We start from the raw sequence: 15461 nt of genomic DNA on the forward strand, positions 1-15461 counted from the left end.
GTTGACTGGCCTAAACACAGCCCCTCTCCCTATATATCTATATGTGAATATATAAAGAGATACATCTTTAGCTTTTATTCCAAAGATGATATTGAATAACTTAAATGTCACAAATCCATTTTTTTTAGAAATCACAGAGATCTGTTCTAAGAATTATTAAAAGATAGGAAGCATTCACTGAATTCATACTCTGAATCCTCACCAGGCCAGCTAATTTACAATGGTGGTATTCCAATCAATTTCATTTCTGTCGAGGACAAACCTCAAGATAGTTGGTACAAAAACTAACTGAGGTAACAGAGGATGTACTAATTAGTGCTGCAAGCATTAACTGGAAATCAATTAAAGTTGATTAATCAGCAAAGGGTAATTTCAAATCAGCAGGGGTTGAAGTTATATTAAAAAGGTAAAGGCAGTCCCCTGTGCAAGCACCGGGTCATTACTCACCCATGGGGTGACGTCACATCCTGACATTGACTAGGCAGACTATGTTTACAGGGTGGTTTGCCAGTGCCTTCCCCAGTCATCTTCCCTTTACCCCCAGCAAGCTGGGTACTCATTTCACCAACCTCGAAAGGATGGAAGGCTGAGTCAACCTTGAGCCAGCTACCTGAAACCGACTTCCATTGGGATCGAACTCAGGTTGTGAGCAGAGCTTGGACTGCAACACTGCAGCTTACCACTCTGCGCCACGGGGCTCTATATATTATATTATACTACTGAAGTTATATTACTGAGGTTCATTTGGGTCTGGTCTGGGGAACTGCAATAAGGAACTAACAAAAAACAAAGTAACCTTTCCTTCTAAGAATGGGAAATAACTGAAGACAGGCCTTCTCAGTAGTGGGACCCTAGCTGTGGAAAATCCTCTCCAGGGACACTTGGTTGATGCCTACTTCAGCACATTTTGGGTGCTAGTCAGGCTTTCCAATCTCCCACACTTGAGAAACTGAGGAACAGGGAGGGTGGTGGTGGGAGAATGACTTCCGCAGTAGTGCTCTAGGAATTTCCCCTGGTTTTTATGGTCTTCACCACAGAGTTTAGGGGAAACTCCTAGAGTGGCACCCAGACATGACATCACATCTGCCCTCAAATCCACCCTCCCCAAGCACCACCTTCAAAGTCTCCCTGAATTTGCTTAGGCTGTGTTGGGAACGCTTGGGGCAGGCGAAGGTGGTGCGATTCTCCTGAGTTGTTTTAATATAGGTTGGATCCTATGGATCCATTCTATTAACGGCAGCAACTTCCCTCCAATGTAAGAGGCACCACCATTAGTGAAATGGGTCCATAGGATCCAACCCAGCATGCCTTTGTGACTTTTCAAATTGTTTTAAGGCTGATGCGTGTGGGGTAGTGGGCACAGCATCGGACTAGGATCTGGGAGACCCAGGTTCAAATCCCCACTCTGCCATGGAAGCTGGCTGGGTGACGTTGGGACCAGTCTCTCTCAGCCTAACCTACCTCAAAGGGTTGTTGTGAGGATCAGTGGAGGAGAAGAGAATGATGTAAGCCACTTTGGGTTCCCATTGGGGAGAAAGGCAGGATATAAATGGACAGGATGATAGATGACCGGTATTACTATTTTGAGTGGTGGACTCTAATTATTTCGTTAATTCCTTTGCATCGCAATCAATGCCAAGTTACCCTGGACTAAATCCACTGAACTCAAAGGGCTCAGATTAGAGTAACTCTGCATAGGATTGCACCTTATATTTCTATCCCACTTTTCAGACAAAAGTTAGTTCCCTGAAGCAGCTCACAGCAACAATCTATCGAGTACAGAATACAAAGTTCAATACAAAACACTCCTTGGGAGAGGCGCTCTTCAGCTGGAGATGGATCCTCACAAGACAGAGAGGCTGCTGGGGAACCAGCTGGAAGCTGAAGTGGGGAGGGGTGCCTAATAGCTGGATCTTGATACAAGCATTGAGGCAGGGGCACCTGGTGGCTTCCGGTCCTCCCCCTGTGATAGCCCCATCAAAGGCAACTGGAAACCAGAAGGAGGGGAATCCAATTCCTGTTACTTTGGAGCTTAGGCTTATAGTGGGGATTAAACACCCTTGAAAGATATTTCACACTTCTGATACATCAAAAAGAAACACAATGAAGTTTTGGCGGTACAATGTTAAAATGTGATCAATGGCTGGCTTAAAAGGCACAGCTCGGTTACCAGAAGTTCCTTTAAATGGGTAAGCAGCCACTAGAAGTTACAAAATCTCACAGCAAACAAAGGACAAAACCAAAAGGTAATGGGGGAAATATGGATCAGCATCAAGACATGAGTCATGTGCCAATGGTGGAGAGGGAAGGATGAAGAAGAAGAAGAGGAAGAGTTGGTTTTTATATGATGACTTTCTCTCCCACTTAAGGAAGAATCAAACTGGCTTACAATCACCCCTTCCTCTCCCCACGACAGACACCTTGTGAGGTAAGTGGGGCTGAGAGAGTCTGGAGAGAACTGTGACTAGCCCAGGGTCACCCAGCTGGCTTCATGTGGAGGAGTGGGGAAACCAACCCAGTTCACCAGATTAGTGTCTGCCGCTCATGTGGAAGAGTGGGGAATCGGACCCGGTTCTCCAGATTAGAGTCCACCGCTCATGTGGAGGAGTGGGGAATCAAACCCGGTTCACTAGATTAGTATCCGCCAAGAGCCAGCATGGTGTAGTGGTTAAGAGCGGTGGTTTGGAGCGGTGAACTGTAATCTGGAGAACTGGGTTCGATTCCCCACTCCTCCACATGAGCAGCGGAGGCTAATCTACCGCTCCAAACCACCGCTCTTAACCACTACATCATGCTGGCTCTCACTCTTAACCACTACACCAAGCCGTCAACAGTCATCACCTGTCATTTGCCAAGCCAGCACATCAGACTTTGGGCACCTTTCCTAAATTTTGTTTGCACAGCACCGTAATGGTAACTCACTGGATCGCTCTCGTTGGTACGGAAGATCGCTCTGGGCTTCTCTGGAGCAAGCTGAGCATCCTGGATCACAGCAGTACTTTGCCAGGTCCTTGGGCCGGCCTGAAGAAAGCTGTTTGGCTCAAACTAGAGAGGAAAAACAGCAGCTCAGCTACCAAGAAATGACAGTCCCTTTTGGAGGAGGATTGCAGCTTCCAGAGAGCGGCTCCTCCTCAGGGGGAGGGCAGAATCCTCCACCCGCCAAATGATGGCCAGATGAGGCAAGGACCTAGTTGAAAAGGACCTGCTTTGCACTGTGTGAGGGTTAGTGTCTCAAAGCCCTGTGCCCTTGACTTGGGGAGGGACCGTGGCTCACTGGCAGAGCATCTGCTTGGCATGCAGAAGGTCCCAAGTTCAATCCCCAACATCTCCAGTTAAAAGGACTAGGCAGCAGGTGATGTGAATGACCTCTGCCTGAGACCCTGGAGAGCTATGGGGAGGAGCTGTGGCTCAGTGGCAGAGCATCTGCTTGGCATGCAAAAGGCCCCAGGTTCAATCCCCGGCATCTCCAGTTAAAGGATCTGACAGTAGGTGGTGCGAAAGACCTTCCTATGCCTGAGACCCAGGAGAGCTGCTGCCAGTGTGGGTAGACAATACTGACCTTGATCGACCCATGGCCTAATTCAATACATATGAACATATATGAAGCTGCCTTATGTGTACATACTTTGCACTGAGTCTTGTCCTCTTGACCCCAGATTTACTTCATGGTGCCTGCCAACACCTTTTCTGGCACCCACCAAGAGTTTTTAGGAAGTGGGTGGGGCCAAATAGGGCTTTTGCCCAGCAAGGTGTCTGATAGGCTGTGCAGATTTTTTTCTAAACGTTGCATTGGCAGCAGCTGCCACCACAGCACAAGGATCTGCACTGCTTGCTGAAGCTTGCGGCGATCATTTTGCGGCTGGCTCCGCCTCCTGCAGCAGCCATTCCAGGCCAGCTATTTTGTTGCTGCACCCACTGCACCGTGCCAGAATTCCAAATATACACGCAGGCTCAGAATGGTTGGAGACCCCTGGCTTAGGTGGTCACAGTATCTGCCAAGGTAGCACTTGCTGACTTTCTTGCCCCTTCTGACCACCACTGCACAGCTGTTTGGAAGCTTGATAGATCCTATAATGGCTGCTGCCAGTCACAGATGATATTGAGTCAGATGAACCAATGCTTTTACTCAGGGCAAGGCAGTTTCTATGATCCCTACGAAAGGCTTAGTTTCATGGAGCATAACCGGGGTGAGAATTAAAGAGGCAAATGTAATTCTTTAAACACATGGTTGTTCTATTGCCTTACTGCTTTAAACTCAGAGGGTAGCTAGGGGCCAGTCATCGTCTCTTCTCAAAACCCTTTATATAGAGATTATATAGAGATTCCAGGAATTAAACTAGGACCTTCTGAACTTCTAGCATATGTGCTGCTGCTGGTGAGCTGCGGAAATCATAAGGAAGGGCAAATGGTCATGGGCCCCAGGTGGACTAAAACTGTCTAAAAATAAGCACACCTCCCAGTTTAAAACCCCTGGAGCCAAACTCCGAGCAAGCCAGATAAGCATGATCTTGAACCCGTGAAACCCAGAGGCAGAAACCAGCCCTTGAAGCTTTCACCAGTTCGGCCAGCTTCCCAAAAGCAAACAAATAATCATGGAACCAAAGCTGCACCTGGAATCCAGAAGCCCATAAGGTGGAGCTGTTTCTGTAAGAATCTTTGCTCCTCATTACACATTTGAAACATACAGTTAAGTCACAGGGCTGGAAAAGGGAGACTTCCTGCTTTGCTACAGGCTTGGCGAACTGGGGTGTGCTTAGCTGAGATGTAAATACGTGCCCCGGACTCAACCGGGACGCCTCCCAGTAATTTATTTGTGCAGAACTGAGGGAGGGGAACAACGAATGAAAGGGGATACTCACCTTATGTCCCTGGCAAAGGAGCCTCTTCAGATTCCGCAGCATAATTCCTGCCAATAAAAACAGAAGGCCTTGCCCAAAACATCCTACAGAAGGTCATTTGTTTCATGCGTTTATACCCTTTAAAAATTCAAAGATACATGTCCTATCTTTGTACAATACCGAGGCAGCCAGCAAATAACTTATATCAATACTCAGATGTGCCTTGTTGAATCAGACTGCTGGTCAACTTTGGCCCAGCATTGTGCTTCCAATTATGGCCAGCCAAGATGCTCATGGGAAGCTCCTGTTCAGCTGTTTATCTCCAGCATCTGCTATTCAGAGGTAGACTGCCTTGGAATATGGCGGTTTCATTGAGCTGGCATTAACCTTCGATAAATTCATCCTACATACATCTGTCCAGCTCATTTTTAATTATGCCCACTGCATACTGTACCAGTTTAAAAAACTCACTGTAAGAGTCAACTTTGCAGCAATTAAGTTTCAGCCTTAGCTTGATGCATCAAAATCAAAAAGGAGACGTGTGACACCTCAGAGACCAACGGATCTGTTGCAGCATAAGTTGTAGTGACCATGAAAGCTAAGGCCACAAATATTTTTTGCCGCCAAGTCACAGCTAACTTATGGCAACCCCATAGGGTTTTCGAGGCAAGAGACGTTCAGAGGTGGTTTGCCATTGCCTGCCTCCACGTAATGACCCTGGTATTCCTTGGAGATCTCCCACCCAAATACTTGCCAGGGTCGAAGCTGAGAGTGTGTGACCGGCCCAAGGTCACTCAGCAAGCTTCCATGGCAAAGTGGGGATTCAAACCTGGGTTTTCCCACATCCTAGTTCGACACCTTAACCACTACACCATGCGGGCTCTCTTAAGGCCACAATAAGTCTGTTAAGTCCTTAATGTGCCACAAGGCTACATAAGTTGTTAAGATATTTAATTCTATATCCTTTGGGGGAATTCTCCCCATTGTCTCCCAAGTACGAGGAGGCCAAATTTGCAAAGATCAGTGTCTTATCCTAGAATTCATAAGGTAATCCTAAAGTACTCTCCCACAAAACTCTGAATTAGCTCATTCCCTGATCACCCTCTAATCCTAATACAGAATGTAAAGAAAGGGAGAGCCTCCCGGAAAAGTTCTTTTGTATAATACTTTCTTTTTAAAAAGCTAGAAGCCACCCCCACTTCTTGGTGACCATGAACTTAATCATGCCCTGAATACACTCTTGGTGCGAAAAGCTGTTTTAGAGATAAATCCACAGAGCAAAACTTAAAACCAGCCAGGAAATACAAAGCTTGTTTCTCATATAAGACAAGTCCGATACATAGTTTTCAAAGCAGAATACCAACCTCACAATAACGGTAGATTCCAAACAGCCTTCGATTAACACTATCTATAGACAGATGGTACGAACAATGACAGGGTCAATATCTCCAGGAATCTTCCTGAGTGAATGAAATGGACAGAATTGAGGTCAGCTTTGTCAAAAAAGTAATTTAAACATGATTCACATCTGAATACCCCACATATAAATATACTACCCTTTCCACTTCAAATAGTAAACGCTTTCCAAAATTTATTTATTCAGCTAACATAGGCTCCTGCCTATAAATATTTTTTAAGGGAATTACAATATCCCCATCACTTACCAAAAGCAGTAGTTTGCAATTGGTTTTCTGAAGAACCCAGGGGTTAGACTCAAACCCCTACAAACAAGTTGTTACATCATGTTTAGAGACGCAAAGGATCGGAACCCCCTCCAAGGCCCAGCCCCCATTTTTGTGATGGAAAATTTGGGGAAACACTGGGGGGAAAACTCCTATGAGATACATTATCTTCTAGAATCAGTAAACATTTATTAAGGCAAGCTTTTTTTCACACTCAAACTGCATAGCATGAAAAAGTCTAAGAACTTTCAGGCTTTCCATCATTTAATTAGGCATTCGATATAATAGTCATAAACAGATAAAAGCAATATTGTAGTAATAGAATTTAGCACCTAATATTTGATTCTCAATATTTTTAATATTAGTATCTTTTTAATAATGGTATCTTTTTTAAACTCAGAAGGCATGTTAGGAGTATATTAAATTAATGGGCAGGTGTCAGAACACAAGGGGCGCTAAGATTCAGAAATTTAAGTTTGGTTTGTTTGGACACAGACATGTTGCTATATATGTTTTCTTTCTCTCTCTCCGCCCCCCCCCCCAAATTCCTTCCTCCCATTTTTTTCTGTATCCCTATATAGTAAAAATAAATAAAAATTATTTAAAAAAAAGAACTTTCAGGCATTCCACAGGGCTTCTGTGAAAAATGCCTTCATGTGCCCTCACTGTTGAGCTCAGGTGCAAAGATGGCACCGTAAAAGAGATGCATTCAGCTGATCTTCCAGGATGCGAAGAAACATGCATCTCAATAACACCCAGCTTAAAAAGGACCATGTACAACTAACCGCATAGCTAGGATTCCCTCTCCCTTTCGGAAAAAAGTACATAGGACTCTAAAACGGAGAATGTACTATGAACAAGCCAAGCTTACAAATGCATGGCAAAGCAGAACCTTCTCCCTGATATCCCTGGAATTGTGCCACATTCACAAAAGATTTTGGAACTGAAACTGAGCAAATCTTGACTCCTTGCCTGGAATTAAAGATGGTATTGGTTAACGCGCCAAACCCATAAATACCAAGGGTGGAAAACATGAGCAAGTCTCCCATTCAACTGTGGAATATTACTACTGTAGACTATTACTCACTTACTGAGAGGTAAGTGAGCCAGCGTGGTGTAGTGGTTGAGAGAGGTAGTTTGGACTCTAATCTGGAGAACCGGATTCGATTCCTCACTCCTCCACATGAGTGGCGGATGCTAATCTGGTGAATCGGGTTGGTTTCTCCACTCCTCCACATGAAGCCAGCTGGGTGACCTTGGGCTAGTCCCAGCTCTCTTAAGAGCTCTCTCAGCCCCACCTACCTCACAGGGTGTCTGTTGTGGGGTGGGGAAGGTGATTGTAAGCCGGTTTGATTCTTCCTTAAGTGGTAGCGAAAGTTGGCATATAAAAACCAACTCTTCTTCTTCTACTACCCACCTCTCCTGGTAGAGACCCTTTTTATTTACTTTTATTTATTTTATTCGATTTGTACCCCACCCTCTTTCCCGGCCAGGCCAGGGTCAGAGAATGATCCCGCAAATCTCATATAAAAAACTCAATACAACACAAAGCCCTGAGTGTGCTTGGGTCAGCCCAGCGATCCCTGCTGACCCTTCCAGTCATCTCATTGTAGTCCATCTCTGGCTTTAGCCAGAAGTTGGGATTTTATGTAGCTCTCTTAGAGCTCTCTCTGCCCCACCTACCTCACAGGGTGTCTGTTGTGGGAAAGGGAAGGTGATTGTAAGCAGCTTTGATTCTTCCTTAAGCGGTAGAGGAAGTCACTGTATAAAAACCAACTCCTCTTCTTCCGCATAGCCAGTGGCAGCATGCTGGATTAGGACTAATGACACCATTAAGCTCACTGGGGCAGTCCCTCTCTCACTCACCTATGTCACAGGATTGCAGTGAGGACAAAAAAGAAAGCAGAGAGCTTTGTACACTAACCTGAGCTCCACAGATTAGGAGCAGACTGGGAAGTGCAAAAGGCCCCGGAAAAAGCCAAGCTGAATGTCCCCTTGGTGTTACAAGCCAGCGCTGCAGGGGTTACTCAGTGGTGCAAACAATGGGCATTAGCTCACTTCACTGCTTCCTCCTGAAAACTGCCCGAGACAACTGGTGAAGTGGCACCGATTACTGTGGCTGATGAAAAGTCTGAGCCGAGAGGCCTCTAAGATTTTGACAGAGCTTGATTATGCTTGCCTCTGGGGCAGTGGCCCACCAGCAAATTTCCCTGTAAGTTAAATGGCCAGTCTACCTCTGCCATGGAGAAAGGATGGGAGGGGAATCTCATATACAATACTAATACACTTCAAGCACCAAATAATGCTATTCTGCTCAGCATGGGAATAGGCTTTTTAACTCTCTCAATTTCCCTGACCATTGGACAAAATGTCTGCAAATTGCTTAAGAAATAATAGCATTTGCCATTATTTGTATTGTGATGGGTTTTTAATTATAAGCTGCTCAGAGAAGAACGCAGCTTGAGAGAGAGCCAGCGTGGTATAGTGGTTAAGAGCGGTAGTTTGGAGCAGTGGACTCTGATCTGGAGAACCAGGTTTGATTCCCCACTCCTCCACATGAGAGGCAGAGGCTAATTTGGTGAACTGGATTTGTTTCCCACTCCTACACTTGAAGCCAGCTGGGTGACCTTGGGCCAGTCACACTCTCTCACCCCACCTACCTCACAGGGTGTCTGTTGTGTGTTTGTCGGGGGGGAGGTGATTGTAAGCTGGTTTGATTCTCCCTTAAGTGGTAGAGAAAGTTGGCATATAAAAACCAACTCTTCTTCTTCTTGAAAGCAGGGTTTAAATATAATTAAATTGTTGTCGCCAGAATGAAATATGGAGAAGCCCTCCCAGGCACTCTGAGTAGCATAATTATATTATTAACATGAACAGTAAATGTGAATATATATTACCCACCGAAGAATGCTGTCATGTTCTCTCCAAAATGAAATGCTATTATTGCTACCAGTCAGACTCAAGTGCTGCAGATTAAAGTACAACCAGTTAGACAAAAGCGCCAGCGTGTTGTAGTGGTTAAGAGCGACAGACTCTAATCTGGAGCACTGGGTTCGATTCCCCACTCCTCTACATGAAGTCTGCTGGGTGACATTAGGCTAGTCATAGTTCTCTCCAAACTGGCTCAGCCCCACTTACCACACAAGGTGTCTGTTGTGGGGAGGGGGAAGACGATTGTAAGCCGCTTTGAGACTCCTCAAGGTAGAGAAAAGCAGGGTATACAAACCAACTCTTCTTCTTCTGCAAGTTATTTCAGGGACATGTTGCTGTCTGAATTTGTGCCTTTCAGGACCTCAGACCTGCTTCTAACACCCAAGCAACATGGGGGCAACTGAGCTGCAAGCCAGAACCAGAGCTATGACCCACTGGTGTCAAAGCCAGGACCATGGACAGCAGACAAGAAGAAGAAGAGTTGGTTTTTATATGCCAACTTTCTCTGCCACTTAAAGAAGAATCAAACCTGCTTACAATCACCTTCCCTTCCCCTCCCCGCAACAGACACCCTGTGAGGTAGGTGGGGCTGAGAGAGCTCTTAATAGAACTGTGACTAGCCCAAGGTCACCCAGCTAGCATCGTGTTTAGGAGTGGGGAAACAAATCCAGTTCACCAGATTAGCCTCAGCTGCTCATGCGGAGGAGTGGGGCATCAAACCCGGTTCTCCAGATCAGACTCCACCACTCCACACCACTGCTCTTAACCACAACACCATGCACAAAAGGAAGGTTGGTAGAAAATAAAATTCATCGGTTCTTGTAAATTTGAAAATAAAATTGTTTGAAGTGATGGTCAGTCTAGGATAGTAAGGCACATTTAGTATTATGTGTTATGTAGTTAGGGTGTATGTTTTGTCTCATTTTGTATGTCCTGTACTTGTAATTGTAAGTCCAAAAATAATAATAAAAAGTTATTTTAGAAAGAAAAAAAACACCTAACAGGCATAGCATACTGAGGAGCAAGCTAAGGAACTATTAAGCCAGTGGTTCCCAACCTTTTTTTGACCAGGGACCACTAGGACTTTTTTGTTTGGTGCAGGGACCCCAAGGTTCAAAATAAAAATTCCAGGAATTTGAAAATAAACTTTAATCATAACTGTTAGTTAAACATTAAACTTAGAATAATATTTGAATATATATTTTTATAATAGAGAACTTTTAATTGAAAATATTAATTTATTATGGGTTTATAACTTTGTTTCGCGGACCTTAATTTCGTTCTCGCGGACCCCCGGTTGGGAACCAGTGCATTAAGCTCTCTGTTCATACACCCTAGCAGGAAAAGGGCTGCTCTGCAGGATATCACAGTTCAGCATTTAGGCTCCATGACCCACCAAAAGATCCCAACCCTGACACTTTGAAGACCAGTGCTCGACAGGATTCAAAAAAAGATAGTTTCAGGAGATAGCCATTTGGCTCTGCAGTAAAACAGCTAGATACGAGTCCACTTTGGAGATCCTCAAGACTCTCAGGGTATGAGCTTTCAAGAGTCAAAGCTCCTTTCATCAGACACAGGACCTTTGACTCTCAAAAGCTCCTCCCGCGAAAAATCTTAAGACAAGCCATGCTGGATCAGACCAGCAGTCTGTTCACACAGTGGCCAACCAGGGGCCTCTAGGAAGCCCCCAAACAAGAGGACTGCAGCATCATTTATCCTGCCTGTGTTCCAAAGCACCTAATATAACGGGCATGCTCCTCTGATCCTGGATCTGATCTTGTTGGTCTTTAAGGTGCTACTGGACTCGTATCTAGGACTTACAGAGTTTACCGCGCACGTGAACTTGGTGCAATGTTCACAACATCCCCGCAAGGTAGACCAGCACGATTATAAACAAATCATATGAACGGGGGAAAAACAAAATAGCCGCGTTCTCGGACCGGCAAACCGCCCTCCTCTTTTAAAACTCACCTCAGCGCACTCACTCTTTTCCCTTCATGGACGCCGCCATAATTACTTCCTCCGCGGCAGGGGGGGGGGAGGAGAAAAAGAGGGTAGCGATGAGGTCATCCCGTAGGAGGTACGGGAGCCGCCAAGGGTCACGCTTCTTCCCTCCGCGCCTCCCTATACGCCCAGAGCGCGCTGGTCGCACCGACCGACTGGCTGAGCTGCGCGCGCATAAACCCCCCTCCCCTTGCCAGAAAAACAGGCGAAGGTCGAACTACTGTGGGAGAGGGAGGAGCCAAAGAAAGTGAGTGACAGGAGGAAGAGCGCGCGCTGCGAAGAGAACGCCTCGGAGAGAGGCGTGTGTATGTTAGGCGAGAGGGTGTGTGGGCGTGGCCGAGCCTAGGCCAGGAGGTAGGGGGAGTGGGCGTGGCCGAGCCCAGGCCAGGAGGTAGGGGGAGTGGGCGTGGCCGAGCCCAGGCCAGGAGGTAGGGGGAGTGGGCGTGGCCAAGGCGCGCGAGCGAGGGGGCGGGGCCCGAGGCGCTCGCGCGGAGGGAGGGGGCGCTGCTGCTGTTGAGGCTGCTGCCGCCGCCGCCGTCGCCGCCGCTTCCGCCGCCATTTTGGATCCGCGGCCGCCTTCAGCGCAACGCCAAGGGGGAGGGCGACCGCCTTCCCGAGCCTCGCCGCGCCTTCCCGTCCACCCCCCCCTTGCCTCACACGCCCCCCCACACCCCTTCCCCGGCTCGCCGCCCCCACCCCCCGCAGCCGAACAGCGCCTCGGCCTTGCCCGCCCGCCCGCCCCGTCAAGCAGGGCGGGTGGCCGGGCCTTGGGAGGATGAGGCGCCGCGGAGGAGCCCGGGCCGGGCCTCGCTGTGATACGGTGAGCGGGAGAGCGGGTCGGTGGGTGGGAAAGGCTTGACAGCCTGCCAGGCCCCTGCGTGTGGGGAGGAGATGGGCAGGGAGGGGGGGGGATCTTGACAGCCCCTCTCCCCTCAACCCTGGCTCGGTGGATGGGGGAGGGGAGAACGGAGGGCGATTCGTGGGGTGGGAGGGGGGATCCTTTGCACTCCTTTGCAGCCGGGCCTTGGCACGGGGAGGGGGGCATCCTTAGGGGAGGGCGCAGGAGCATTGCAAGATGCTGGGGTGGGGGGTGGGGGGGAATCCTCGCAGCGTGTTTCTTTTTCCTCTGCCCTTTTGCAAGGGTGTGTTTGCGCGTCTGTATCTTTCTATCTATATGGGATCCCTGCAGCCTTTTCTCGCTCCCACCCCCCCCCCCCCGTTTTGGAGAACGGTGCGTGCAGATTAAATCCCTCGCAGGCTTTGCATTTTAGGCGAAGGTTTGTTATTCTCGCACTCACGCGCACACCCTCATAGACGCGTGGGAGGCTGAGAGTGGGGGCGGGGAAAACCCTTGCAGGTTTGATAACCAGGGAATCTCGGAAGGGTCGGAGCCCCCCTGGCCTCAGCGCCTGTAGGGATCCCCGAGTCTCGCTTTGGGGATAAGGCAGCGTGTGTATGAACACACGAAGCTGCCTTCTACTGAACCAGACCCTCGGTCCATCAAAGTCAGTATCGTCTACTCAGACCGGCAGCTGCTCTCCAGGGTCTCAGGCAGGGGTCTTTCACATCACCTGCCTGCCCGGGGCCCTTTAACGGGAGATGCCAGGGGTTGAACCTGGGACCTTCTGCATGCCAAGCTGATGCTCTGCCACTGAGCCCTTTTAGCATGGTGTGTGTGTACAGGATTTTTGCAACCTTGCGTGATTAGCCACAGGGCCGCTGTTCTGAGGTGAAGGTTTGATGTTCTCCCGGCTTCTCTGTGAATCTCCCAGGGAGATGCTTGATCCTGGTGTGGGTGGGTGTGCACGGAAATGCGTGTCCCACATGTGCGTATGTGGGCTCTTGGCAGAATCCTGGCTGAGTTGGGAGCAGGAGGGGAATCCCGCCGGATGGGTGGGCGTATCAAGATGGCATTTCTGGTGGTCTCGCGCCTGGGGGCGTGTGGCCTCCTTTACCTCCCAGCTCCGATTACATAGCTGGGCTCTTTCATGGCAGGGAATGAAATATGTTGGTTTCTAGGAAAGAGCGTGGTATTTCTGACACAGATCAATATATCTATATCTGTGCTTGCTGTGTATGAAAGAGCTGCTGTTTGGTACTGAGCGCCACGTCAAACATGTCAGATCTCCTACCAGAATTTATTTATTTTGTAGGAAATAGTGTACGGTTTGGTGGTTTCTTTTTCGCTGCATGTGCAAGCTTTGGGGAAACCCACAGCCGATCAGTGCTTCCCAGCAAGTGTATACATGGCAAAATAATCATCGCACATAACGGTCTACCTGTGCCTTGCACACTAATTTGCCTTGTCAAAGTGGCCCCCGGCTCTTGAGGAGGTGGGAGGGGGTGCTTGACAGCTAGGCCGCCCTGTTAGAACTGCAGGCAAGGGAGTGGAGATCTCCGACAAACCTTTTTGAGGAGGGCAGGAAGCTCGTTCCTGTTGGCAGCAGAGGACAGGACTCGCAATAACAGATTTAAATTGAGGGCGGAAAGGTACCGGCTGGATATTAGGATTTTTTTCTTTACAGTAAGAGTTGTTCAACAGTGGAATGGGCTGCCTAGGGAGGTGGTGAGCTCCCCCTCACTGGCAGTCTTCAAGCGGCGGCTGGACAAACACTTGTCAGAGATGCTCTAGGCCGATCCTGCATTAAGCAGGGGGTTGGCCTGTATGGCCCCTTCCAACTCTATGATTCTAATCTGGGGTTTCCATCAGAACTGCTTCCAGAATCTAGTAGGCTTGAAGCCTCTGCCCCTGAAGCCATCTCGCAGTACACGGGCTAACTTCTTCGGAGCTTCTTGCTGTGTGGCTTTTAGAAGAAGAGGAGGAGTTGTTTTTATATGCCAACTTTGTCTACCACTTAAGGAAGAATCAAATTGGTTTACAATAACCTTCCCCTCCCCACATCAGACACCCTGTGAGGTAGGTGGGGCTGAGAGAGTGTGACTAGCCCAAGGTCACCCAGCTGGCTTCATGTGGAGGAGTGGGGAATCGAACCTGGTTCACCAGGTTAGCCTCCACCGCCCGTGGAGGAGTGGGGGAATCAAACCCAGTTCTCCAGATCAGAGTCCACCGTTCCAAACCACCACTCTTAACTACTACACCACGATGGTTCTCTCCTTTTAGAATCTCTTAGTCCTCCCCCCTGAATCTTAGCCAAAGTATACATAGCTTCTCCCCCCGCCCCACACACACACTTCTGTTTCTTCTTGTGTGCCAGAATTTAGTGCTCTTTTCGACAGATGTTTGTTCGTTTGCTTGCTACTGTATGAGAAACAAATACTTGGGGTGGGGATGGGGGGGCGTTCTAATTTCTTCGCAGCCAGTATAGGGGCTTTTCAGTCCACGTGCTGATCCTGTTTAATTCCAGGATGTTAACGGCCTGGTTTGCATTTGTTTCCTGAAGAGCTCTGTTGTTGATTCCTCGGTTTCTGTTTAATATCTTCTGTTGTGCTACTCGGGTGTTTCTGAGCTATGACGGTTTTTCTTTGTTTTTCTTCTGATACTCTTAGTCTTTTTATGCATTAACTTACAGGATAACTTGTGTGCTTGGGGCTGGAGCTGCCTAAGAGCCACAGTACTCTCCACTTTCCAGCCAACCTTTCAGAGTTTGGTCACAGATTTTCAGCTTGTCACCTCTCCCTGCAGGGGAAATGCCCTTGCAGCACTAAGAGCAAGACCTGGCATACGTATGTGCTAAATCACAGTATTTATTTATTGTACTTGCAGCTTACTTTAGACATCTCAGAGGGCTTCTTTCCAAACCAATCAGATTCACACCTCCTTAAGAGTCAACCTTGCTATAGGGTTAGTGGTCGAGCCGGTCTTTGGGCCCTTTGTAGTAGCATTTTTTTGGTGGAACTATAATTTGGTCCCATGGGACCACTGTCTGTGTTTTCAGATCTTGTGGACCAGTGTTTTGATGTATGATTTGATTCTTCCTTAAGTGGTAGAGAAAGTCAGCATATAAAAAACAACTCTTCTTCTTTTTTTAAAGTATCTGATAGCAAA

The 15461-nt window shown here is 47.9% G+C and overlaps 1 protein-coding gene across 1 annotated transcript in view; it reads right to left on the reverse strand.

Moving 5' to 3' along the window:
* DAP3 (death associated protein 3) overlaps nt 1-12014 on the reverse strand; it is a 33837-nt gene extending 21823 nt beyond the window's left edge. Inside the window, exons 1-2 of the mRNA XM_056853494.1 lie at nt 11835-12014; nt 2923-3045 (exon numbers count right to left, since the gene is read on the reverse strand). Of these exons, the coding sequence (XP_056709472.1) occupies nt 2923-3045; nt 11835-12014 (303 nt within the window). The remainder of the gene's footprint in view (nt 1-2922; nt 3046-11834) is intronic.
* Nucleotides 12015-15461: the final 3447 nt, after the last annotated feature.

Source organism: Euleptes europaea, chromosome 7, assembly GCF_029931775.1.
Source record: "Euleptes europaea isolate rEulEur1 chromosome 7, rEulEur1.hap1, whole genome shotgun sequence".
In the NCBI taxonomy this organism is placed as follows: Eukaryota; Metazoa; Chordata; class Lepidosauria; order Squamata; family Sphaerodactylidae; genus Euleptes; species Euleptes europaea.